Genomic DNA, 26,394 nt, shown 5'->3' on the forward strand with positions numbered 1-26,394 from the left:
ATGTGATCTACTAAACGCATATGTTTTGAAAGGGCAATGTGCAATCAGATACCTATAAACTGGATACTTCTATCTTTAGGGCTATGTGCAACATGCTAATTTTAAAATCAGGTATTTATATCTATTATATACTGTACCCGAGTGAAAATACCTGCTATATATATGGACTACGATCCAATACAAGAGGCAGCTATCAAATGCATACCCAAGTATTGGCAGCCTCCATATTGGCAGCATAACCCGCCTTCCTTTGGTCTGGTACATTAGAGGTACAAATGTTAGTTGAGATTCTCCTTTGCACTTTTGCTAAAAATAATAATCACATTTTTATAAGATATAATAAGTGTTGTTATACCACAAAACTAATTTTTTGCCTCTGGGCATTATTAGTGGTTTCTCCCTTTTATATATTAAAATGTGAAGAAAGGAAAGACGGAGGATTTGTTTGTCAGTCTCAGGGCCCTCTAGATGGATTTCTGTTTTCTTACAGATCACGCCAGTGATCATCTGTTTTGTTTTTAATAAATTTTGAATAAAGATAATATATTTTGGTTGAATACATACGGCTCTGTTTATTTTTTTCGGGGTGTCTTACAACCCTGAAAAAGGTTTATACACTGTACTTCCAGGTCATTGTATCAGCCTTGCTGAAGTGGAGGGGATCGGAACGCCGGGAGCAGAGGAGGCAGTGAGCGAAGAACGGGGAAAGTGGCTATTCATGTAAAATGTATTGTGACTTTTTGGGGAGAGTGTGCAGGGTCACTTTAAGAAACACAACTTAAATTTGTACTTGTAGTCATAGAATGGTAACCTTCATTATTTGCTTCCAAACACTGGAAATCTGTCCTGGCCGTGTGATGCACGGCTCGCTAGCACAACCATCGGTGCACCTGTGTGATCATCACATGGCCAGGATCACCTTTTCCCTTAAAGAGTAAGTAACCTTTTGATAACCCCAAATATAAATAGATTTACTGTTCATGTATGTACAATGCTCAAAAAAATAAAGGGAACACTAAAATCTCACATCCTAGATATCACTAAATGAAATATTTCAGTTGCAAATCTTTATTCATTACATAGTGGAATGTGTTGAGAACAATAAAACATAAAAATGATCAATGTAAATCAAAATGAATATCCCATGGATGCCTGGATTTCGAACGATACTCAAAATCAAAGTGGAAAATGAAATTACAGGCTGGTCCAACTTCAGTGGAAATGCCTCAAGACAAGGAAATGATGCTCAATAGTGTGTGTGGCCTCCATGTGCCTGTATGACCTTCCTATAACACCTGGGCATGCTCCTGATGAGGCGGCAGATGGTCTCGTGAGGAATCTCTTCCCAGACCTGGACTAAAGCATCCGCCAACTCCTGGACAGTCTGTGGTGCAACATGACGTTGGTGGATGGAGTCAGACATGATGTCCCAGATGTGTTCAATCGGATTCAGGTCTGGGGAACGGGCGGGCCAGTCCATAGCTTCAATGCCTTCATCTTGCAGGAACTGCTGACATACTCCAGCCTCATGAGGTCTGGCACTGTCCTGCATTAGGAGGAACTCAGGGCCAACTGCACCAGCATATGGTCTCACAAGGGGTCTGAGGATCTCATCTCGGTACCTAATGGCAGTCAGGCTACCTCTGGCGAGCACATGGAGGGCTGTTCAGCTCTCCAAAGAAATGCCACCCCACACCATTACTGACCCACTACCTAACCAGTCATGTTGAAGAATGTTGCAGGCAGATCGCTCTCCACGGCATCTCCAGACTCTGTCACGTCTGTCACATGTGCTCAGTGTGAACCTGCTTTCATCTGTGAAAAGCACAGGGAGCCAGTGGCAAATTTGCCAATCCTGGTCTTCTGTGGCAAATGCCAAGTGTCCTGCACGATGTTGGGCTGTGATCACAACCCCCTCAACTGTGGACATCGGACACTCAGACCATCCTCATGGAGTCGGTTTCCAACCATTTGTGCAGACACATGCACATTTGTGGATTGCTGGAGTTCATTTTGCAGGGCTCTGGCAGTGCCCCTCCTGTTCCTCCTTGCACAAAGGCTTAGGTAGCGGTCCTGCTGCTGGGTTGTTGGCCTCCTACAGCCCCCTCCACGTCTCCTGGTGTACTGGCCTGTCTCCTGGTAGCGCCTCCAGCCTCTGGACACTACGCTGACAGGCACAGCAAACCTTCTTGCCACAACTCGCATTGATGTGCCATCCTGGATGAGCTGCAATACCTGAGACACTTGTTGTAGAGTCCGTCTCATGCTACCACAAGTGTGAAAGCACAACCAACATTCAGAAGTGACCAAAACATCAGCCAAAAAGCATTGGTACTGAGATGTGGTCTGTGGTCTCCACCTGCAGAACCACTCCTTTATTGAGTGTGTCTTGATAATTGCCAATAATTTCCATCTGCTTCCTAAGTGGACAGTTTGATTTCACAGAAGTTTGATTTACTTGGAGTTATATTCTGTTGTTTAAGTGTTCCCTTTATTTTTGTGAGCAGTGTATATTATAATATATATTGTTGGGTGTCTGGGTTCTAAGACCTTGACTGATCGATCAAAAAAAAAACAGAAAACACTAAGATGTCTGCAACTCAGGGGACACAGGAGCGCACCGCTCAGGGGACAGAAACACATAGCTCACAATAACAAAAAAATTGCCAAAATTGCAACATCCTATTAAAGGGAACCCATCACCCCCAAAATCGAAGATGAGCTAAGCCCACCGGCATCAGGGGCTTATCTACAGCATTCTGAGGCCCGGCGCCTGCGCACTGCAGTACTTTGCTCTGCCCTCAACAGGGCAGACAAAGCACGCTGCGGCTCCGGTGCAAATACAAGAAGAGGACGTCATCCTATGAAGATGGGAGGCCCCGGACTGGACCGTGACGCCCATCGGACCAGAACAGAACCAGGACCGCCCCTGGGTGAGTATAATCTAACCTCTTTTTCTCATCTTTCAGGATACATCGGGGGCTTATCTACAGCATTACAGAATGCTATCGATTAGCCCCTGATGCTGGTGGGCTTAGCTCATCTTTTTGGGGGTGACAGGATCCCTTTAACCAAAATCTTGACACAACCTTCTGTTGTAGTCAAACACAATGGGGCCAATTTATTGCAGTTGTGGTGAATGGAGCGGAGGCAGTAAGTGCAGCTGAGCGGTCACGGTGGCGAGCTGTTGGATACAGAATGGCACCTCCTTTGTACACATGAGACTATTTCCTTCTACAGTTTTCAGTATTTTGTACCTAACCACATACATGCCAGTCACAAACATGGCATGGTGCAGTTCACAGATCACAGATCACAATATTGTGCAGTTTCACCTGTCTTTCACTAGGGGGACTTGTCAGGGAGTCACAAAAACATTGAACTTTAGGAAGGCAAAGTTTGAACAGCTTAGAGATGCCCTTAATCTGGTAGACTGGGACAATATCCTCAGAAATGAGAATACAGATAATAAATGGGAAATGTTTAAGAACATCCTAAATAGGCAGTGTAAGCGGTTTATACCTTGTGGGAATAAAAGGACTAGAAATAGGAAAAACCCAATGTGGCTAAACAAAGAAGTAAGACAGGCAATTAACAGTAAAAAGAAAGCATTTGCACTACTAAAGCAGGATGGCACCATTGAAGCTCTAAAAAACTATAGGGAGAAAAATACTTTATCTAAAAAACTAATTAAAGCTGCCAAAAAGGAAACAGAGAAGCACATTGCTAAGGAGAGTAAAACTAATCCCAAACTGTTCTTCAACTATATCAATAGTAAAAGAATAAAAACTGAAAATGTAGGCCCCTTAAAAAATAGTGAGGAAAGAATGGTTGTAGATGACGAGGAAAAAGCTAACATATTAAACACCTTCTTCTCCACGGTATTCACGGTGGAAAATGAAATGCTAGGTGAAATCCCAAGAAACAATGAAAACCCTATATTAAGGGTCACCAATCTAACCCAAGAAGAGGTGCGAAACCGGCTAAATAAGATTAAAATAGATAAATCTCCGGGTCCGGATGGCATACACCCACGAGTACTAAGAGAACTAAGTAATGTAATAGATAAACCATTATTTCTTATTTTTAGGGACTCTATAGCGACAGGGTCTGTTCCGCAGGACTGGCGCATAGCAAATGTGGTGCCAATATTCAAAAAGGGCTCTAAAAGTGAACCTGGAAATTATAGGCCAGTAAGTCTAACCTCTATTGTTGGTAAAATATTTGAAGGGTTTCTGAGGGATGTTATTCTGGATTATCTCAATGAGAATAACTGTTTAACTCCATATCAGCATGGGTTTATGAGAAATCGCTCCTGTCAAACCAATCTAATCAGTTTTTATGAAGAGGTAAGCTATAGGCTGGACCACGGTGAGTCATTGGACGTGGTATATCTCGATTTTTCCAAAGCGTTTGATACCGTGCCGCACAAGAGGTTGGTACACAAAATGAGAATGCTTGGTCTGGGGGAAAATGTGTGTAAATGGGTTAGTAACTGGCTTAGTGATAGAAAGCAGAGGGTGGTTATAAATGGTATAGTCTCTAACTGGGTCGCTGTGACCAGTGGGGTACCGCAGGGGTCAGTATTGGGACCTGTTCTCTTCAACATATTCATTAATGATCTGGTAGAAGGTTTACACAGTAAAATATCGATATTTGCAGATGATACAAAACTATGTAAAGCAGTTAATACAAGAGAAGATAGTATTCTGCTACAGATGGATCTGGATAAGTTGGAAACTTGGGCTGAAAGGTGGCAGATGAGGTTTAACAATGATAAATGTAAGGTTATACACATGGGAAGAAGGAATCAATGTCACCATTACACACTGAATGGGAAACCACTGGGTAAATCTGACAGGGAGAAGGACTTGGGGATCCTAGTTAATGATAAACTTACCTGGAGCAGCCAGTGCCAGGCAGCAGCTGCCAAGGCAAACAGGATCATGGGGTGCATTAAAAGAGGTCTGGATACACATGATGAGAGCATTATACTGCCTCTGTACAAATCCCTAGTTAGACCGCACATGGAGTACTGTGTCCAGTTTTGGGCACCGGTGCTCAGGAAGGATATAATGGAACTAGAGAGAGTACAAAGGAGGGCAACAAAATTAATAAAGGGGATGGGAGAACTACAATACCCAGATAGATTAGCGAAATTAGGATTATTTAGTCTAGAAAAAAGACGACTGAGGGGCGATCTAATAACCATGTATAAGTATATAAGGGGACAATACAAATATCTCGCTGAGGATCTGTTTATACCAAGGAAGGTGACGGGCACAAGGGGGCATTCTTTGCGTCTGGAGGAGAGAAGGTTTTTCCACCAACATAGAAGAGGATTCTTTACTGTTAGGGCAGTGAGAATCTGGAATTGCTTGCCTGAGGAGGTGGTGATGGCAAACTCAGTTGAGGGGTTCAAGAGAGGCCTGGATGTCTTCCTGGAGCAGAACAATATTGTATCATACAATTATTAGGTTCTGTAGAAGGACGTAGATCTGGGTATTTATTATAATGGAATATAGGCTGAACTGGATGGACAAATGTCTTTTTTCGGCCTTACTAACTATGTTACTATGTTACTATGTAATGCTGTTCCCTCTTTCATACATTTCAAAACTGTCCAACTTTCTGCAAACATCTGTTATTTCTGACAAGTCATTACTAATTTTTCTACCATGATATGCACCAACATTTCGGAGCCAAACCAATTAGTAAATCTGATCTCCTATGGACTACAATATGTGAATCGATCTACGGAACGCGGCCGAGTCAGTAACACGTGGCCATTGGATGAGAGCGCAGAGATGCGGATCTTCTCATCTTCAGGCCTTGGGCAACGTCATGTGAGCGACATCGTACCAGGCCGGCTACTCAGAAGAACAGCTGGGGTGCCATCAGGTGGGTGGCGGGCTCCTTTTTGAGGGCCACAGAATACTGACCGGGCCCCTGAAAATCCATTTCCCCCAACTCTAATAATAAGGTTCAGAGATGCACAACAGGAGTCTGTCACAATGAAATGAAAGGAGTTGTGCAGAGCTGCGACATCGATGTCCTCAGAATCCGGATGGTGGGCAGTGGCCCCTCCAACGCTTAGAGGTCCTGCGATGGCCGGATGTAAAGTGCACAGACTGGAGGAACCTGACAGCTTTGTACACTGATTAGTGACCGCTCTTCAGCTGAGCTTCCATTCACTCCAATAGGAGCTGGGGTGCTGTACCCAATACAGCACATTCTTCTACACACACACAGCACATTCTCCTGCACACACACGCGCAGCACATCCTCCTGCACACACACGCGCAGCACATTCTCCTGCACACACACAGCACATTCTCCTGCACACACACAGCACATTCTCCTGCACACACACGCGCAGCACATCCTCCTGCACACACACGCGCAGCACATTCTCCTGCACACACACAGCACATTCTCCTGCACACACACAGCACATTCTCCTGCACACACACGCGCAGCACATTCTCCTGCACACACACGCGCAGCACATTCTCCTGCACACACACAGCACATTCTCCTGCACACACACAGCACATTCTCCTGCACACACACACAGCACATTCTCCTGCACACACACGCGCAGCACATTCTCCTGCACACACACAGCACATTCTCCTGCACACACACGCGCAGCACATTCTCCTGCACACACACGCGCAGCACATTCTCCTGCACATACACAGCACATTCTCCTGCACACACATGCAGCACATTCTCCTGCACACACATGCAGCACATTCTCCTGCACACACATGCAGCACATTCTCCTGCACACACACGCAGCACATTTTCCTGCACACACACACGCAGCACATTTTCCTGCACACACACGCAGCACATTCTCCTGTACACACGCGCAGCACATTCTCCTGTACACATACAGCACATTCTCCTGTACACACACACGCAGCACATTCTCCTGCAGCACAGACACATATACCACACACAGCCTGTACACACATATATACATCATACATATCCTGCACACACATATATACAGCACACACATCCTGCAGCACACTCATATATACTGCATTCTCCTGTATACACACATCCTCCTGCAGCAGACACATATATACAGCACATCCCCCTGCAGCACAGACACATATACCACACACAGCCTGTACACACATATATACAGCACACACATCCTGCAGCAGACTCATATATACTGCATTCTCCTGTATACACACATCCCCCTGCAGCACAGACACATATACCACACACATCCTGCACACACATATATACAGCACACACTCCTGCACAGCCTGCAGCACAAGTGTCCACAACAATACAGCAGTCCAGGAACCAGCCTCGCATAACCAGGTCACACACACGGACAGCACTGTCTGGGGCGTAGTCACGGGTGGGTCCACATAGGGGCCCACCCAACCATAATGGGGGGTTGGAGCCACCGGTGGGGGGAGGAGGGAGAGAAACGGGGCCGAAACGACGCAGCGCCGGTCCGCTCTCTTACCTGGGCTGGATCGGATGATGACTGGCCCTCGTCTCCCACCAATGGGAGCGCCCAATCCTGCTCCACAGGCGCCCACTGATTGGCCGATCACTGGTTGGCGGATCGCAGACGTCTGGAGTGACGTGTTGCGCCTGCGCACTACAGCACCAGGCCACAAAATCTGCGCCGTCCTCCAGCCGGTCGCCATTACGGCGAGGGGCGGAGAGTTTGGTTGGCGTGAGAGGGGCGACGCCCATTACCTGAATTCTTCTGAGCAGTGACGGTTGTGGAGAAACACCTGAGTGACGACGAGACGTAGCGGAGAGGTAACTGTGGCTCTTCGGAGGTTGTAGGACTAATTATCCCAGCATGCCTTGCCAGCAGGGATTGTGGGATTTGTAGTTTTCTCTTTGCTGTCGCAGATGCTACGCGCAGCTCGGCTCTGTGCTTGTTCCTTATTTTTCTCTTCACCAGAATGTGGCACCTTCTTCTCATGTACAAGGGGCGAATTGTGTGGGCTGTGCGGATGGGAACGGTCTAGAGCTGCGTTATTCCGGCTGCAGGACACCTTCTCCGAGACTGCGACTTTCTGTAAGTGCTGGAGTTCTGTAGGGACCGTGTCTTCCCCTCTAGCGGGGTCGTCGTCGTCCTCCCGTCCTCTCTAGCGAGGTCGTCGTCCTCCCGCCCTATCTAGCGGGGTCATCGTCGTCCTCCCGCCCTCTCTAGCGGGGTCGCCGTCCTCTAGCGGGGTCGTTGTCGTCCTCTCTAGCGGGGTCATTGTCGTCCTCTCTAGTGGGGTCGTCGTCGCCGTCCTCTCTAGCGGGGTGGTCGCCGTCCTCTCTAGCGAGGTCGTCGTCCTCCCGCCCTATCTAGCGGGGTCATCGTCGTCCTCTCTAGCGGGGTCGTCGTCCTCCTCCCGTCCTCTCTAGCGGGGTCGTCGTCGTCCTCCCGCCCTCTCTAGCGGAGTCGTCGTCCCCCCACCCTCTCTAGCGGGGTCGTCGTCCCCCCCACCCTCTCTAGCGGGGTCGTCGTCCTCTCTAGCGGGGTCGTCGTCGTCCTCCCGTCCTCTCTAGCGGGGTCGTCGTCGTCCCCCCGCCCTCTCTAGCGGGGTCGTCCCTCGTCCTCCTCCCGCCCTCACTCGCGCGGGGTCGCCGCCGCCCTCGTCCTCCTCCTCCCGCCGGGTCGTCGCCCCCCCTCGTCGTCCTCCTCCGCGGGGTCATCGCCCCCCTCGTCCTCCTCCTCCCGCCCTCGCGGGGTCGTCACCCCCCCTCGTCCTCCTCCCGCCCTCGCTCGGGGTTGTCACCCTCCTCGTCCTCCTCCTCCCGCCTTCGCTTGCGCGGTGTCGTCGCCCCCCTCCCACCCTTGCTCGCGCAGTGTCGTCGCCCCCCTCGTCCTCCTCCCGCCCTTGCTCGCGCGGGGTCGTCGCCCCCCCTCTTCCTCCTCCTTCCGCCCTTGCTCGCGCGGGGTCGTCGCCCCCCTCTTCCTCCTCCTTCCGCCCTTGCTCGCGCGGGGTCGTCGCCCCCCTCGTCCTGCTCGCGCGGGGTCGTTGCCCCCCTTGTCCTCCTCCCGCCCTTGCTCGCGCGGGGTCGTCGCCCCCCTCGTCCTCCTCCTCCCGCCCTTGCTCGCGCGGGGTCGTCGCCCCCCTCGTCCTCCTCCTCCTGCCCTCGCTCGCGCGGGGTCGTCGCCCCCCTCGTCCTCCTCCTCCTGCCCTCGCTCGCGCGGGGTCGTCGCCCCCCTCGTTGTCCTCCTGCCCTCGCTCGCGCGGGGTCGTCGCCCCCCTCGTTGTCCTCCTGCCCTCGCTCGCGCGGGGTCGTCGCCCCCCTCGTTGTCCTCCTGCCCTCGCTCGCGCGGGGTCGTCGCCCCCCTCGTTGTCCTCCTGCCCTCGCTCGCGCGGGGTCGTCGCCCCCCTCGTTGTCCTCCTCCTGCCCTTGCTCGCGCGGGGTCGTCACCCCCCTCGTCCTCCTCCTCCCGCCCTCGCTCGCGCGGGGTCGTCGCCCCCACCCCCCACCCTCCTCCCTCCCTCGCGCGGGGTCGTCGCCCTCGTCCTCCTCCCGCCCTCGCTTGCGCGGGGTCGTCGCCCTCGTCCTCCTCCCGCCCTCGCTCGCGCGGGGTCGTCGCCCTCGTCCTCCTCCCGCCCTCGCTCGCGCGGGGTCGTCGCCCTCGTCCTCCTCCCGCCCTCGCTCGCGCGGGGTCGTCGCCCTCGTCCTCCTCCCGCCCTCGCTCGCGCGGGGTCGTCGCCCTCGTCCTCCTCCCGCCCTCGCTCGCGCGGGGTCGTCGCCCTCGTCCTCCTCCCGCCCTCGCTCGCGCGGGGTCGTCGCCCTCGTCCTCCTCCCGCCCTCGCTCGCGCGGGGTCGTCGCCCTCGTCCTCCTCCCGCCCTCGCTCGCGCGGGGTCGTCGCCCTCGTCCTCCTCCCGCCCTCGCTCGCGCGGGGTCGTCGCCCTCGTCCTCCTCCCGCCCTCGCTCGCGCGGGGTCGTCGCCCTCGTCCTCCTCCCGCCCTCGCTCGCGCGGGGTCGTCGCCCTCATCCTCCTCCCGCCCTCGTCCTCCTCCCGCCCTCGCTCGCGCGGGGTCGTCCTCCCCGCCCTCCCTCGCGCGGGGTCATCGTCGTCGTGGTCCTCCTCCTCCTTCCGCCCGCCCTCCCTCGCGGAGCTGTGGGGTCAGCGTTCTCCCGCCCTCTCTCGCAGGCCCCACGTCCTCCCGCCCTCTCTCGCGTGGTCGTCGTCCTCCCGCCCTCTCTCACGGAGCCGTGGGGTCAGCGCCCACCCGCCCTCTCTCTCGGGATCGGGGTCCTCCCGCCCTCTCTGGGCCGTCGTCCTTTCACCCTTTCTTGCGGGGTCGGCGTCCTCCCGCCCTTTCTCGCGTGGTCGTCGTCTTCCCACCCTCTCTCTCGGGGCCGTCGTCCTCCCGCCCTCTCTCGCGTGGTCGTCCGTCCTCCCGCCCTCTCTCACGGAGCCGTGGGGTCAGCGCCCACCCGCCCTCTCTCTCGGGATCGGGGTCCTCCCGCCCTCTCTGGGCCGTCGTCCTTTCACCCTTTCTTGCGGGGTCGGCGTCCTCCCGCCCTTTCTCGCGTGGTCGTCGTCTTCCCACCCTCTCTCTCGGGGCCGTCGTCCTCCCGCCCTCTCTCGCGTGGTCGTCCGTCCTCCCGCCCTCTCTCACGGAGCCGTGGGGTCAGCGCCCACCCGCCCTCTCTCTCGGGATCGGGGTCCTCCCGCCCTCTCTCTCGGGGCCATCGTCCTCTTGCCCTTTCTCGTGGGGTCGGCGTCCTCTCGCCCTTTCTCGCGAGGTCGGCGTCCTCCCGCCCTCAGGACTTGTTCTTGTGCAGTATGGGCTGTAGTCAGTTGCTTACCACTAGAGATGAGCTAATAGGTTCATCTCCCTCCTTATTCTGCAAGCTATAGCGCTTACCGACAAAGCTGCAGCGGGAACCCGGATGCCTGGAGCGTGCTGATAATCAGGTTCCGGGGTCGCAGCGGCATGTGTTGCAGCTGTGACAGTCACAACACCCAGGCTCTCCATGTGTTTTGAATGTCACACAGCCGCGACACATGCCGCTGCAACCCCGAAACCTGATTATCTGAGTGCTCCAGGCATCCGGGTTCCTGCTGCAGCTTTTTCGGTAAGTGCTATAGCTTGCCGAATAAGGAGGGAGAGGAACATTCGCTCATCTCTACTTCCCACTAAGAGTGGCAGAAAACATAATCACTAACTATTGTTCCCGAGAGTTGGGGGCAGCGGTTCTCTGTTACAGCTGATATATAGGAAGAGGAGGGGGCTGACACACTACTGAAGTGAACTGCAGCCACAAGAAAGTCACAGGGATGAAAGTGTTTATACTTGGACACAGACTGAAAGAAGCCCTCCTCCTCCCATCAAAGTTTTTATCCTCTTAATATATGCCAATCATATTATATAGCACCGTGTACAGCATCAGACTGAAGTAGTTTGGGCCCACCAGAGAAAATCATTCTTGGGGCCCACCATGCTTAAGGGGTACTAGCTGCAGAGTCTTCCCTTGGCTTCCATCATCTAGTCAAGCTGAAAATCAGAATTTTTTCCAACTATATACATGTCCAAACAATCACCTAACAAACCAGCAAAACGCTCATTTGTTGGGTGCAATGATTTATATGCTTGATTTAAAAACATCCTTATCAGCAGCGGATAATTTTGTGTAAACAAGACAAGTGCTGCCGAGAACAATTCTATTCTGTAAGCACAGAAAGATTGTATTAATTAGACATGTGCCACATACACACCAGTGACACGCTAGACACAGGACCCATACACACCAGTCACACGCTAGACACTGGACACATACACACCAGTCACACGCTAGACACTGGACACATACACACCAGTCACACGCTAGACACAGGGCACATACACACCACTCACACGCTAGACACAGGGCACATACACACCACTCACGCTAGACACAGGACACATACACACCAGTCACATGCTAGACACTGGACACATACACACCAGTGACACGCTAGACACTGGACACATACACACCAGTCACATGCTAGACACTGGACACATACACACCAGTCACACGCTAGACAAAGGACACATACACACCACTCACACGCTAGACACAGGGCACATACACACCACTCACACGCTAGACACAGGACACATACACATGCTGGATTAGAGATGGGTGGACCCCTGGATATTCAGGTCTGGCGGTTTCGGCTGAACAGGTTGAAAAAAAAAAATTGGGGTTCGGGTACCAGAACAGTACCCCAGACCCAATTCACTTGAATAAGAGCTCAAACATCGAGTTTTTGCCACTTTGTCATGTGCATGACAGAGTGGCAAACACTGCTTCTGATCAGTGGTAAAAACTTTACCGCCAGTTAGACAGCCGCGGTTCCCATGCTGTCAAATGACAGCGTGAGCCCGCAGCTGTGATCGGAGGTATAACATTTAGCTGCGGTCACTGGCATTGGCTAATGGGACTGCTGCTCCCATCAGCCTACGCCTGCTGCTGCTAATAACAGCAACAGCAGGAGCTGCTGATGGGAGTATTCAGCAGCCTGTGCTTTAAACAAATAATAAAAAAAAAAAAACGGCATGGGTTCCCCTGTATTTAACTGACAGTTATGGGCTGCAACTCTGAGGCTGAGGCTCTGAGGCAGCGGCTGCTGCTGCGGTGTCTGGCGCTGTTCCCTCAGGCTCCACATGCAGCCGGTGGTGTTCCCCGAACTCCCGGTCCAGCGCTCCGTGTCAGAGGGCGCTGATGACGTCTTCCGGGGGGCGTGGCCAGATTCCCGGAGTCGGCGGCGCCGGTGGTTTCCGGATGCGCCAAGATACGTTGGCGGAACAGGAGTCCGGGACATGATGGCGCCAGGATCAGGGTCCCAGGCTGGTCAGCGTGCGTTCCAGATGGCGCATGCGCAGTACAGCTGGGGACCTGCAATCACCGTAGATGCCAGCAGCTGAGCTCGGAAGGAGGACGAATCAATGTCTTGAAGTTGGATAAGACTGACTATTTAATGACGGACAGCTGACAGCACACCTGACTTAAGTAAGATGGAAGGTGCTAGTCGTCCAGAAGTCCAGTCCTTAGAGCTGCCCACAGACCATGTGAGTAGACGTGGTGGGGAAGTACCTAGCGGGACTTTAGATCCGTAGCTACAGGGCTTTCCTTTACATTTTTAGGACAAGGACATTCCCAAGCGGTCTGCCACTAAGAAAAAGGCTATCAGATGTCCATTATGTGCCACCAAGCTCCCAGATGGTTATAACAAGAAGTTATGCGAAGTGTGCATCGCTAAACTACTCGAAGACGAAGAAGCTTCGTTATTAACTAGCATTAAAACCATGATTAGAGACGAAGTCCAGGCTACAGTATAAACATTGGTGCCACCCCAGTCTCCTCACCCTAAGGCTAGGTTCATATTGCGTTAGTGCAACCCGTTTAGCGCTAGCGGGTTGCGCTAACGCAATGTTTTTAATGGGGTCGCGGTAACGTCCCCGCTCTCGCAGATCCCCGATCTGCGAGAGCGGGGAACGGACCGCGGGCGCGCCTCGGATGCTGCAAGCAGCGTCCGCGGCGCGCCAGGAAACACCGGCGCGTCGCATAGCGCGTGCCGAACATGGCACGCGCTAGTGCTGCGCGTTCCAATTGCTGTGAATGGGCGCGCTAACGGACGCGTTGCACAGCGTTAATTTCGCCGTGCAACGCTGTCCGTTAGCGCTTTCCCATTAACGCAATGTGAACCCAGCCTAAGAGGCCCAGATGGGATATGGACTTAAGTTCAGAAGAAGGAAAGGTTTCAGGATATTCCGACCCGGACTCTGGTGAAGGTGGCAATTCCTCGGTTGTATTTCCGGAGGAACGCAATAGATACCTGTTCTCGTCCGAAAACACGGATGTGCTACTAAAAGCAGTTAGGAGCACTATGAAAATAGAGGACTCCACTGAACCACTATCGGTTCAGGACGAAATGTTTGAGGGGCTCAGAAACCGCATAAATAAAGTATTTTCAGTCAACAACCATATAATGGCGATGATACTGGAGGAATGGAAAGATGTGGGAAAAAAGCTAGTAGTCCCGAGGGACTTCAAGTATCGTCTACCCTATGATCCGGAAGAAACTAAATTCTGTGAATCTGTCCCAAAAATTGATATTCTGGTAGCTAAAGTCTCAAGGATAACATCTATTCCTTTTGAAGACTCGTCTGGGTTAAAAGACCCGATGGATAAAAGGCCAGAAGATCTCCTTAAAAAAGCCCAACGAGGTAAAACCGTCCCTCTCACGGTGGGTCGACATAGAAAACCTCAAAAAAGGAAGACCTTGGAGAGTATCCCCATGCGTAAATATAACCACCGATGCAAGCTTAAGAGGCTGGGGAGCCCACATAGAAGGACGTTACCTTCAAGGAACATGGCCCTCATCGGTACGCAACAGTTCCTCCAATTACAGGGAACTCAGAGCGGTTTGGGAAGCACTAAAAAGGTGCCAAGACGAGATGCAGGGGCATCACATCAGAATCGTCTCAGACAACTCGACCACGGTATCCTTTCTTCTTCATCAGGGAGGTCCGAGGCACCGTCGCCTCCAGGGACTAGCAGAATCAATATTCTCGTGGGCGGAAGGCACCGTGAAGTCCATCACGGCAGTACATCTAAAAGCTTCAGAGAACCAGATAGCGGACTTTCTCAGCAGAGAAAAGGTGCAACCTTCGGAGTGGTCTCTAAACAGAAAAGTCTTTGTTCAGCTAACTCAACAATGGGGCACTCCACAAATAGATTTATTCACCTCAAAGCAATATACAAAGACAAAATAATTATTTTCATTAAATCCAATAGACAATCCAACTGGCGTAGACGCCTTGGCTCAACACTGGGACATGGAACTTGCGTATGCATTCCCTCTACTCGCTTTAATTCCCAGAGTTCTGAGGAAGATTAAGGAAGTCTGGCAGTGGTGATCCTAATAGTGCCATATTGGCCCAAGAGGAGCTGATTTCCCCTGCTGAGGAGGATGGCATAGGAAGAACCAGTTCTACTACCACTAAGGTGGGATCTTCTGACGCAAGGACCCCTGATCCATCAAAATCTAGACATGCTACAACATTCAGCATGGATCTTGAAAAAGAGATCCTAAGATCAAAAGGACTATCGGATTCAGTTATCTCAACCATGCAAAAAAAGCAGGAAGCCAGTGACCTTGGCTATATACCTAAAAATTTGGAAGATATTTTGCACACAGAGCAAAACTCCAATATCCGTTTCCCAAGAACCAGATATTCCCCAGATCTTAAATTTCCTTCAAGCAGGCTTCAATATGGGTTTGAGGCCTAGTACGCTAAAGGTACAAATTTCAGCTTTAAGCGCCTTTTATGATTATCCACTAGCTGATCACCCCTGGGTAGTGAGGTTCATCAAAGCTACACAATGTATCAGACCATCAATACGTAGTTCAGTACCCCCCTGGAACCTCAGCTTGGTACTAAACGAATTACGGAAAGCTCCATACGAGCCGCTAGATCAGGCAGACCTAAAGTCTGTAACATTCAAGACTGTCTTCCTAGTCGCAATAACGTCGGCAAGGCGAATAGGCGAGATCCAAACCCTGTCCATAACAGATCCATACTTAAAAAATACAAGAAGATTGCATCATTCTAAAATTGGATCCTTCGTTTCTCCCAAAAGTAGTGACAGACTTTCACAGAAACCAGGAAATTATATTGCCTACGTTCTGCCAGAACTACAACAATGACAAAGAACGTTCTCTCCATTCCCTGGATGTTAAAAGAACAGAATTGCAGTATCGAAAACTTACAGACTGCTGGAGAATTGACTCAAACCTCTTTATCCAGATGTCTGGGAAGAATAAAGGCAAAAAAAAGCCTCAAAGGCTACTCTAGCCAGATGGATTAAATCTACCATTAGCGCTGCGTATATTTCAACTGGTGAATCTCCTCCAGAACACCTAAAAGCTCACTCACTGAGAGCAGTATCTGCTTCATGGGCAGAGAGTGCGGGTGCATCCATGGACCAAATTTGCCGGGCGGCAACTTGGTCTAGCTCAAATACCTTGTGCAAACACTACAAGCTGGACATTCTGTCAAATCAACAGACTGTCTTTGGGAGGAAAGTCCTCGAAGCTGTAATCCCGCCCTGATTAGAAGTTATTTGGTATTTCTCCTGGTGGTGCTGTCAGGAGCGACGACCTGGAAACTAGGAATTAGTCCTACCGGTAATGGTATTTCCAGGAGTCCATGACAGCACCCATTATCCCTTGAATTCCTGTCTGATGTGTGATATAAACATGTATAGAGAGGAAGTTCAATAAAATTGCGTTGTATCCATCTTGGTATGGTACTTTGTAAAATCACTGAGGTGGGGAGGGGCTATTTAACCTCTTCTGTGTTCCTGTCCCTATCAAGGATGTGAAGGGCAACCTCCTGGTGGTGCTGTCATGATGGACTCCTGGAAATACCATTACCGGTAGGACTAATTCCTAGTTTCCTTGCGTGGGAGCAGCTGGCTCAAGAGTTTAAGATGGGGATGATTCATCCAAGGACGAGACTTCCTGTTCCTACACAGAACAGAGAAAAGAGAAGATGTAAAAAAATTCAGGATCATCCATGTTAAAATAAAGATATGTGCATGATGTCGCTGTCCTACAGATTTAATAGTTACCTTCAATGAAGAAATCTGCAGCCTGGTTCTTGTTAAATCATCATTATACATTTCGGTTTCCTAATCTCTACATGCATCGGGGCAGGGTCTTCGCCTCTGCCACAGCCCCTCCGCAGCCTCAGCTGTCTGTATCTTGTCAATAAAATTTTGCACTAGCGCTGATTTCTTCACTGAAGGTATCTATTAAACCTGTGTGACAGCGCCATTATGCACATATTTTTTAGTTGTGGGTAACCATAATAACAGGTTCTCTTTAGCTGTGTGGAAGGGCAAAATGAGCAATTGTAAGTACACAGTGCTATATGATAAGATGATTGCAATATATTAAGATGATGGCTTTAATGGGAGTTCACAGGGACATTGGAGTTCTAGTGATGTAGAAAAAATTTCCTAGTGTACATTTTGTCTTAGACTGATGAGACTGGTGTACTTATTTTGAAAAGCCATGTCACAATGGCTGTATAATATTTTGTGAAAGTTTCCTTTCCTAATAGTAATATTTTGAGGTCAGTTTATATCAAAATCTGTCTCTTAAATGCATGTAATGAAATGGGTTTCATAAAAAGAAATTTCACTCATTTTTGCTTTTACAGGCATTTCCTTTTCCTGCATGCCTAACTTTGGTGTCATAAATCAGCTGAAATGAGCTTTAAAAAAAAACAGATCAGTGTTAATTATCTCACTAGACCATCAGAATGGGCTCACTGTCCGTCTCAGTTAAAGAAGTACCGTACTCCCATCAAAGTTTCTCTCCTTCTAATACATTATTGTCCAGGGTGTGGAGTCAATGTCCATTTTGGTGGAGTCGGTATAAAATGGACCGGCTCAAACTCCTAAAATGCAGATGTGTAAAAAAAGTATTTGCCCCCTTCCTGATTTCCTATTCTTTTGCATGTTTGTCACACTTTACCGCTTCACGCCTGGGACATTTTCCATTTTTGTATTGCTCCCCAACTTCCCTGAGCCATAGTTTTTTATTTTTCTGTCAATGTGGCCATGTGAGGGCTTAATTTTTGCAGGACGAGTTTTACTTTTAAACGACACCGTTGATTTTACCATATAGTTTACTGAAAATTGGGGGGGGAAGGGGAATTCCAAGTGCAGTGAAATTGCAAAAAAAAGTGCAATTCCACTATAGCTTGATTTTTTTTTTTTTTTTGTGTGTTACCATCTTCACCAAATACCAAAACTGCCCTGCCATTATGATTCTCCAGATCATTACGGGTTCGTAGATACAAAACATGTACAGGTTGTTTTTTATTTCAGTAGAGAGAAAAAAATCCAAAGTTTGTATATATTAAAAAAGCAACAAAAAGTCATTTTCCGAGACCTGTAGCGTCTCAATTTTCGTGATCTGGGGCTGGATGAGGGCTTTTTTTTTTTTGTTGGCCGAGCGGACGTTTTTATTTATACAAATTTGATGTACATACAATGTTTTGATCGCCAATATTGCCGTGGTCCAAAAAAATAATTCTGGCGTTTTGACTTTTTTCCTCATTATGCATTTTACCAATCGGATTTTTATTTATATTTTATTTTTTATATTGATCGGGCGGCGAATCTCAACGCGACGATACCAAATATGTGTTTTGTGTCTTTTTTTTTTATGTTAATTGTTTATTTTGAATGAGGCGAACGGTGGGTGATTTTAAACTTATATATTATGTTTTTAGTAACATAGTAACATAGTTAGTAAGGCCGAAAAAAGACATTTGTCCATCCAGTTCAGCCTATATTCCATCATAATAAATACCCAGATCTACGTCCTTCTACAGAACCTAATAATTGTATGATACAATATTGTTCTGCTCCAGGAAGACATCCAGGCCTCTCTTGAACCCCTCGACTGAGTTCGCCATCACCACCTCCTCAGGCAAGCAATTCCAGATTCTCACTGCCCTAACAGTAAAGAATCCTCTTCTATGTTGGTGGAAAAACCTTCTCTTCTCCAGACGCAAAGAATGCCCCCTTGTGCCCGTCACCTTCCTTGGTATAAACAGATCCTCAGCGAGATATTTGTATTGTCCCCTTATATACTTATACATGGTTATTAGATCGCCCCTCAGTCGTCTTTTTTCTAGACTAAATAATCCTAATTTCGCTAATCTATCTGGGTATTGTAGTTCTCCCATCCCCTTTATTAATTTTGTTGCCCTCCTTTGTACTCTCTCTAGTTCCATTATATCCTTCCTGAGCACCGGTGCCCAAAACTGGACACAGTACTCCATGTGCGGTCTAACTAGGGATTTGTACAGAGGCAGTATAATGCTCTCATCATGTGTATCCAGACCTCTTTTAATGCACCCCATGATCCTGTTTGCCTTGGCAGCTGCTGCCTGGCACTGGCTGCTCCAGGTAAGTTTATCATTAACTAGGATCCCCAAGTCCTTCTCCCTGTCAGATTTACCCAGTGGTTTCCCATTCAGTGTGTAATGGTGATATTGATTCCCTCTTCCCATGTGTATAACCTTACATTTATCATTGTTAAACCTCATCTGCCACCTTTCAGCCCAAGTTTCCAACTTATCCAGATCCATCTGTAGCAGAATACTATCTTCTCTTGTATTAACTGCTTTACATAGTTTTGTATCATCTGCAAATATCGATATTTTACTGTGTAAACCTTCTACCAGATCATTAATGAATATGTTGAAGAGAACAGGTCCCAATACTGACCCCTGCGGTACCCCACTGGTCACAGCGACCCAGTTAGAGACTATACCATTTATAACCACCCTCTGCTTTCTATCACTAAGCCAGTTACTAACCCATTTACACACATTTTCCCCCAGACCAAGCATTCTCATTTTGTGTACCAACCTCTTGTGCGGCACGGTATCAAACGCTTTGGAAAAATCGAGATATACCACGTCCAATGACTCACCGTGGTCCAGTCTATAGCTTACCTCTTCATAAAAACTGATTAGATTGGTTTGACAGGAGCGATTTCTCATAAACCCATTAAATGTTTTTAATTTTTTTTTAAGAACTTTTTTTTTTACTCTTGACTAGCTTCAATCTGCGATCTGATTTGCCTGTGCTACACATAATCAGCACAAAAAGCAAATAGAGTCCGGGTGCAAAAAGCTCCCACAGGCAAACACCAAACCTTGAGTGTAGGAAACCAATAAAACAGGAGCAACACGCCGTTGTTTGTGGAGAAAGAGATATTTTATTTAGCCAATAATAGCGTTGTTTTGGTCCAAGGTGAACCTTTTTTTTTTTGCTTGAAAAAGGTTCACTTCTTTGGACCGAAACGTTGCTATTATGGGCTAAATAAAATAGCTCTTTTTCCACAAACAACGGTGTGCTGCTCCTGTTTTTTGGGGATATTGGCCTTTTTTCAGAGAATGTGAATGATAACACCAAAACATTTTCTCCACTCATGTTTAGTGGTTGGGTGATGCCATGTATTGTAAAACTACTGTGTTTTCTCTTTTTTAAAATGACAACTCAAAACATCCAAATGACTCTGATCAAAAGTTCACATAACCCTTTACTTAATACCGTGTATTGCCCCACATAACATCAATGACAGCTTGAAGTTTTTGTGGTAGTTGTGGATGAGGTTCTTTATTTTCTCAGATGGTAAAGCTGCCCACTCTTCTTGGCAAATAGTCTCCAGTTCCTGTAAATTCCTGGGCTGTCTAGCATGAACTGCACTCTTGAGATCTCCCCAGAGTGGCTCAATGATATTGCAGTCAGGAGACTGAGATGGCCACTCCAGAATCTTCACTTTGTTCTGCTGTAGGCAATGACAGGTTGACTTGGCCTTGTGTTTTGGATCGTTGTCATGTTGGAACGTCAAAGTACGTCCCATGCGCAGCTTCCGGGCTGCAAATTTGCCTCCAGTATTTGCTGATAACTTGCTGCATTCATCTTTCCTTCAACTTTGACCAAGTTTTCTGTACCTTTTGTAGCTCACACATCACCAAAACATCAGCGATCCACCTCCGTGCTGCACAGTAGGAATGGTGTTCCTTTCCTCATTGGCCTTGTTGACGTCTCTCCAAATGTAACATTTATGGTCGTGAGCAAAAAGTTCAATTTTGGTCTCATCGCTCCAAATTACCTTGTTCCAGAAGTTTTGAGGATTGTCCCCATGACTCTCAATCCAGAAACCTCAGTGGCTGGATGAAAGATGCAAGAGTCTCTCTGGATCCCAGAAACTCACTCAGCTTTTATGCACACACTGATTACAAGCAAACAGGTCACAGATGAGGATGTTACATTTTTGTAGCCATTCAAACCCATTTGTGTCAACTTCTGTGCATGTTATCAAGCCAAAATCACCAGGGTATGTGAACTTTTGATCAGGGTCATTTGGATGTTTTGGGTTGTCATTATGATTTAAAAAGATAAAACCCAGTAGTTTGGCAATAAATTGCCTCACCCAACCACTAAGCACGAGTGGAGAAAAAGTTTTGGTGTTATTACTCATATTCTCTAGAAAAAGGCCAAGAAAGAAAAAAGTGTGTGTACATCTCAGGCAAAAATTAAGATACCACTGCACAGTTTTATAAAAATCAGCTTCTCTACATGTCTGACAGCCATTCCATTCCAGTGTCAGTTGAATTCCAACCAGAGTACATCTCATTCTACTTAATGTGCTTCTGATTAGGTGATCACCTGAACCAAATCTTATTTAACAAAGGAAAGTATAAAAAAAAACCTGCTGTGGTGTTCACAATCCTTTTGCAATAGGACAAGCTGGATGGCAAAACAAGTGCTAGTAATATCCCCAAAGTAATGGAAAAAAAAACAACTTTTAACCATGCCAAAGAAGTTGAAAAGTCTTGAGTGAGGAAAAGAAGGGCTTATTTCTGGCTGCAACCGCAGGATTACATCAAGTGACCTATAAAAGGAATGGAAAATGGCAGCTGGGGTGAAGTGCATGGCAAGAACAGTTTGTAACAGGCTCCTAGAGGCAGGACTCAAGTCATGTAAAGCTAGAAAAAAGCCTTTCATCAATGAGAAGTAAAGGAGAGCCAGGCTGAAGTTTGCCAAAGACCATAAAGATTGGACCATAGAGGACTGGAGTAAGGTAATCTTCTCTGATGAGTCTAAAGGTACCGTCACACTCAGCGACGCTGCAGCGATATAGACAACGAGCCGACCTAAACTAGATCGCTGGAGCGTCGCTGTTTAGGTCGCTGTAGAGACGTCAAACACAGCAGCTCCAGAACGATGCAGGAGCGATCCAGTGACGTAACGGCGACTCACTTCTCGTTCTCGCTGGTTGTTAGCTCCATGTCAAACAGCCGGAGTGTACCGATCCGACACACATCTAGGGGCCCTATACTCGTTGCTGGCGTCGTTGCTTTTGATGTCAAACATGACGATACACGCCGACCTGGCGACGAACGCTACAACGTCACGGATTGTTGTTCTCTTTGCAAAGTTGCTGAGTGTGACGGTACCTTAATTTTCAGTTTTGCCAAACACCTGGTCATCTAATGTTTACATTGATACCTGGTGAGACATACAAGCCCCAGTGTCTTGCACCCACTGTGAAATTTGGTGGAGGATCGGTGATGATCTGGGGATGCTTTAGCAAGGCTGGAATTGGGCAGGTTAATCTTTGCGAAAGATGTATGAATCAAGCCGCATACAAGGTTATCCTGGAAAAACAATTGCCTGAGCAGAAGGAATCAATGTTCCCCAACTCTGCGGAATGGTTTTTCCAGCAGGACAATGCACCATGCCACAGAGCTGGGTAAATCAAGGTGTGGATGAAGGACCACCACATCCAATCTCGGTCATGGCCAGCCCAATCTCCACACCTGAGCCCCATTGAAAACCCCTGGAATGTAATCAAGAGGAAGATGGATAGTCACAAGCTATCAAATAAAGAAGAACTTCTTAAGTTTTTGTACCAGGAGTGACATAAGGTCACCCAAAAGCAGTTTGAAAGACTGGTGGAAAGCATGCCAAGACGCATGAAAGCTGTGATTAAAAATCATGGTTATTCCACAAAATATTGATTTCTGAACTCTTCCTGAGTTAAAACATTAGTATTGTTGTTTCTAAATGATTATGAATTTGTTTTTTTTGCATTATTTGAGGTCTGCAAGCAACGCTTTTTTTGTTATTTTGACCATTGCTCATTTTCTGAAAATAAATACAAAACTTAGTGCTTTGAAATTCGAAGATGTTGTGAGTAGTTTATAGAATAAAAGAGCAATTTACATTTTACTCAAGAATATACCTATAAAGAGAAAAATAAGACAAACTGAAAATTTTGCAGCGATCTTAGGGTACCGTCACACTGTGGCATTTTGATCACTACGACGGCACGATCCGTGACGTTCCAGCGATATACTTACGATCTCGCTGTGTCTGACACGCTACTGCGATCAGGGACCCCGCTGAGAATCGTACGTCGTAGCAGATCGTTTGAAACTTTCTTTCGTCGTCTAGTGTCCCGCTGTGGCGGCATGATCGCATCGTGTAACAAAGGTGTGCACGATATTGTATACGATGTGCGCATAGTAACCAACGGCTTCTACATCGCAAACACGTCATGAAATTATCGCTCCAGCGTCGTGCATTGCAAAGCGTGACAGCAGTGTACGACGCTGGAGCGATAATGGTGCGATGCTGGAGCGTCACAGATCGTGCCGTCGTAGCGACCAAAGTGCCACTGTGAGACGGTACCTTAACTCTCCTTCTTGGTCAAATAGCCCTTACACAGCCTGGACGTGTGTTTGGGGTCATTGTCTTGTTGAAAAATAAATGATGGTCCAACTAAATGCAAACCGGATGGAATAGCATGCCGCTGCAAGATGCTGTGGTAGCCATGCTGGTTCAGTATGCCTTCAATTTTGAATAAATCCCCAACAGTGTCACCAGCAAAGCACCCCCACACCATCACACCTACTACTCCATGCTTCACGGTGGGAACCAGGCATGTAGAGTCCATCCGTTCACCTTTTCTGCGTCGCACAAAGACACGGTGGTTTGAACCAAAGATCTCAAATTTGGACTCATCAGACCAAAGCACAGATTTCCACTGGTCTAATGTCCATTCCTTGTGTTCTTTAGCCCAAACAAGTCTCTTCTGCTTGTTGCCTGTCCTTAGCAGTGGTTTCCTAGCAGCTATTTTACGATGAAGGGCCTGCTGCACAAAGTCTCTTAACAGTTGTTGTAGAGATGTGTCTGATGCTAGAACTCTGTATGGCATTGACCTGGTCTCTAATCTGAGCTGCTGTTAACCTGCGATTTCTGAGGCTGGTGACTCGGATAAACTTATCCTCAGAAGCAGAGGTGACTCTTGGTCTTCCTTTCCTGGGGCAGTCCTCATGTGAGCCAGTTTCTTTGTAGCGCTTGATGGTTTTTGCCACTCCACTTAGGGACACTTTCAAAGTTTTCCCAATTTTTCAGACTGACTGACCTTCATTTCTTAAAGTAATGATGGCCACTCGTTTTTCTTTACTTAGCTGCTTTTTTCTTGCCATAATACAAATTTTAACAGTCTATTCAGCTGTGTATCCACCAGACTTCTGCTCAACACAACTGATGGTTCCAACCCCATTTATAAGGCAACAAATCCCACTTATTAAACCTGACAGGGCACACCTGTGAAGTGAAAACCATTCCCGGTGACTACCTCTTGAAGCTCATCAAGAGAATGCCAAGAGTGTGCAAAGCAGTCATCAAAGCAAAAGGTGGCTACTTTGAAGAACCTAGAATATAAGACATAATTTCAGTTGTTTCACACTTTTTTGTTAAGTATATAATTCCACATGTGTTAATTCATAGTTTTGATGCCTTCAATGTGAATGTACAATTTTCATAGTCATGAAAATACAGAAAACTCTTTAAATGAGGTGTGTCCAAACTTTTGGTCTGTACTGTATATATATATGTGTGTGTGTGTGTGTGTGTGTGTGTATATATATATATATATATATATATATATGTGTGTGTGTGTATATATATATATGTGGTTGTATGTGTATATATATATATATATATATATATATATATATATATATATATATATATATATATATATATATCTATATATTATATATATATATAGATAGATAGATAGATAGATATATGTGTGTATGTATGTATCACTGCATGTGTGTGCTAACAGTGCAAGAAGAGATTAATGAGCTGGTTGTAATCAAAGTACACCCCCCTGCCCAAGAATGTGGTCCCTGAGAATCTGCTGGGGGGAGGGGCTGATAAAAGGTCATCGAGGGCCCTAAATGGCCCTGCGGCCTGAGGTTCTCCACCCCTGGGATATGGTATCGGTTTCATGTTGTTCATATTTTAAAATGTTATATACAAATGTCTTATATAATATTTCTGTATCTGGAGAAGTATGAGCATTTGTATCTATTTATGTATATTAAAAAGTTACTGGGGAGATTAACTAATATTTATTTATTTTTTTTACAGATGCTTTGAGCTTTTTCTTTTTCAAATTAAAAATGCCAGTCTGTTACGTTGAACATTGTAAAACTTGTTGGAAACCTAACGATCCATACAGCATGATGCATTCCTTTCCACGAAACAGATGTTTACTAAGGGAATGGCTTAGTCGCCTTCCAAACAAAAACCTAAATATTGACCAGACTCTGGAGCGCATACTGTCCAGTAAGCAGGGGGTGTATCGGATATGTACCAAACATTTTACCGTGGACTGCTATTACGCTACAAATAGCTCTCGTAGATTAAAAAAAGGAGCCCTTCCCACAATTTTTCCTTTGCCGCCATGTAAGGACAGTGAAGATCAACCTGAATTAGATGATTCCGACCAAAGTAATGGACTTAAAAAACGGAAAACATCATCTTTCATCGAACACAGCTATGCGGTAACATCAGAGCCTATTACTATAAATATAGAACCGGATGTCGCTTCTGAAGGACACATGCAGACAGTAGTGGAAGAATACTTTACAGTGACAATAGAATAATGTGATGAAATTACATTGTAATTAACTCAGACTTCACCCAACTCAAAAAGATCCTAAAAATCGACAAAAGAAATTTCTGAACCATTCCATCCCGTGTGTGGTACATGTAACGAGCATATAATTTTCGACCCTACCTGTTTTACTTGCATTGTAGCTACCTAGCACAATTCTCACCACTTGATTTGCAGGATCAGTTGTCAGAAATATTGCATTGCAATCATTCTAATAGTTCTAATCCATCGGATATGACAAAGCTTTGTTAGTTGGAGCATCTTGCATCTTGTGATACACAAATGTAAAGGAGAAAAGCTGCCTTAAAAAGGAAATGATTCAAAAAGGCGAAGTATTTTAATAGACATTAAAAATGTCACCTTTGGTGTTTTATTTATGTATTTGCGGTTTGTACAGGTGCTTCTATGACCATCGGAGACTATTACCGGTAGTTTGCTCATTACCTTCTACAGCTGCAAGAGAAAATGAACTCTTTGGAATTACCTGAATTTCTGTGTTGATTGCTAATAAAATGTGATCGGAGTGTTTCGATAAGTAACTAGATTTATTAACTTTTAGTTGAACACATTTGGTAAACATCCACACCACAGCGAAAGTTTGTGAACCAGTCCTCCCTAAAATTGTGTTTCAGGCCGTCAATATTTCATCGATGCATTGTGTGCACAGCCCTTTTACAGATCATGCCATGCTTCTCCATAGGGCTACTGACAGGACTCTGCCTTGGTGTTTCCAAAAGACATTTTTTTTTCCCCACAACTGTAGTTTAGTTAATTTACTTGTGTACTTTGCATCAGTACATTGTTGCCTCACCAG

The 26,394-nt window shown here is 47.1% G+C and overlaps 1 protein-coding gene and 1 long non-coding RNA gene across 2 annotated transcripts in view; one reads left to right on the forward strand and one right to left on the reverse strand.

Moving 5' to 3' along the window:
- Positions 1 to 7,779, reverse strand: part of ZMYND11 (zinc finger MYND-type containing 11) — a 69,340-nt gene extending 61,561 nt beyond the window's left edge. The window contains exon 1 of the mRNA XM_069729710.1: positions 7,499 to 7,779. Within this exon, the coding sequence (XP_069585811.1) occupies positions 7,499 to 7,734 (236 nt within the window). The 5' untranslated portion in view covers positions 7,735 to 7,779. The remainder of the gene's footprint in view (positions 1 to 7,498) is intronic.
- LOC138641906 (uncharacterized) lies at positions 7,668 to 26,115 on the forward strand. Its single transcript, XR_011313960.1, has 2 exons — positions 7,668 to 7,803; positions 25,052 to 26,115. It is a non-coding gene; the product is annotated as an uncharacterized lncRNA (long non-coding RNA).
- Positions 26,116 to 26,394: the final 279 nt, after the last annotated feature.

Source organism: Ranitomeya imitator, chromosome 6 (assembly GCF_032444005.1).
Source record: "Ranitomeya imitator isolate aRanImi1 chromosome 6, aRanImi1.pri, whole genome shotgun sequence".
NCBI lineage: Eukaryota > Metazoa > Chordata > Amphibia > Anura > Dendrobatidae > Ranitomeya > Ranitomeya imitator.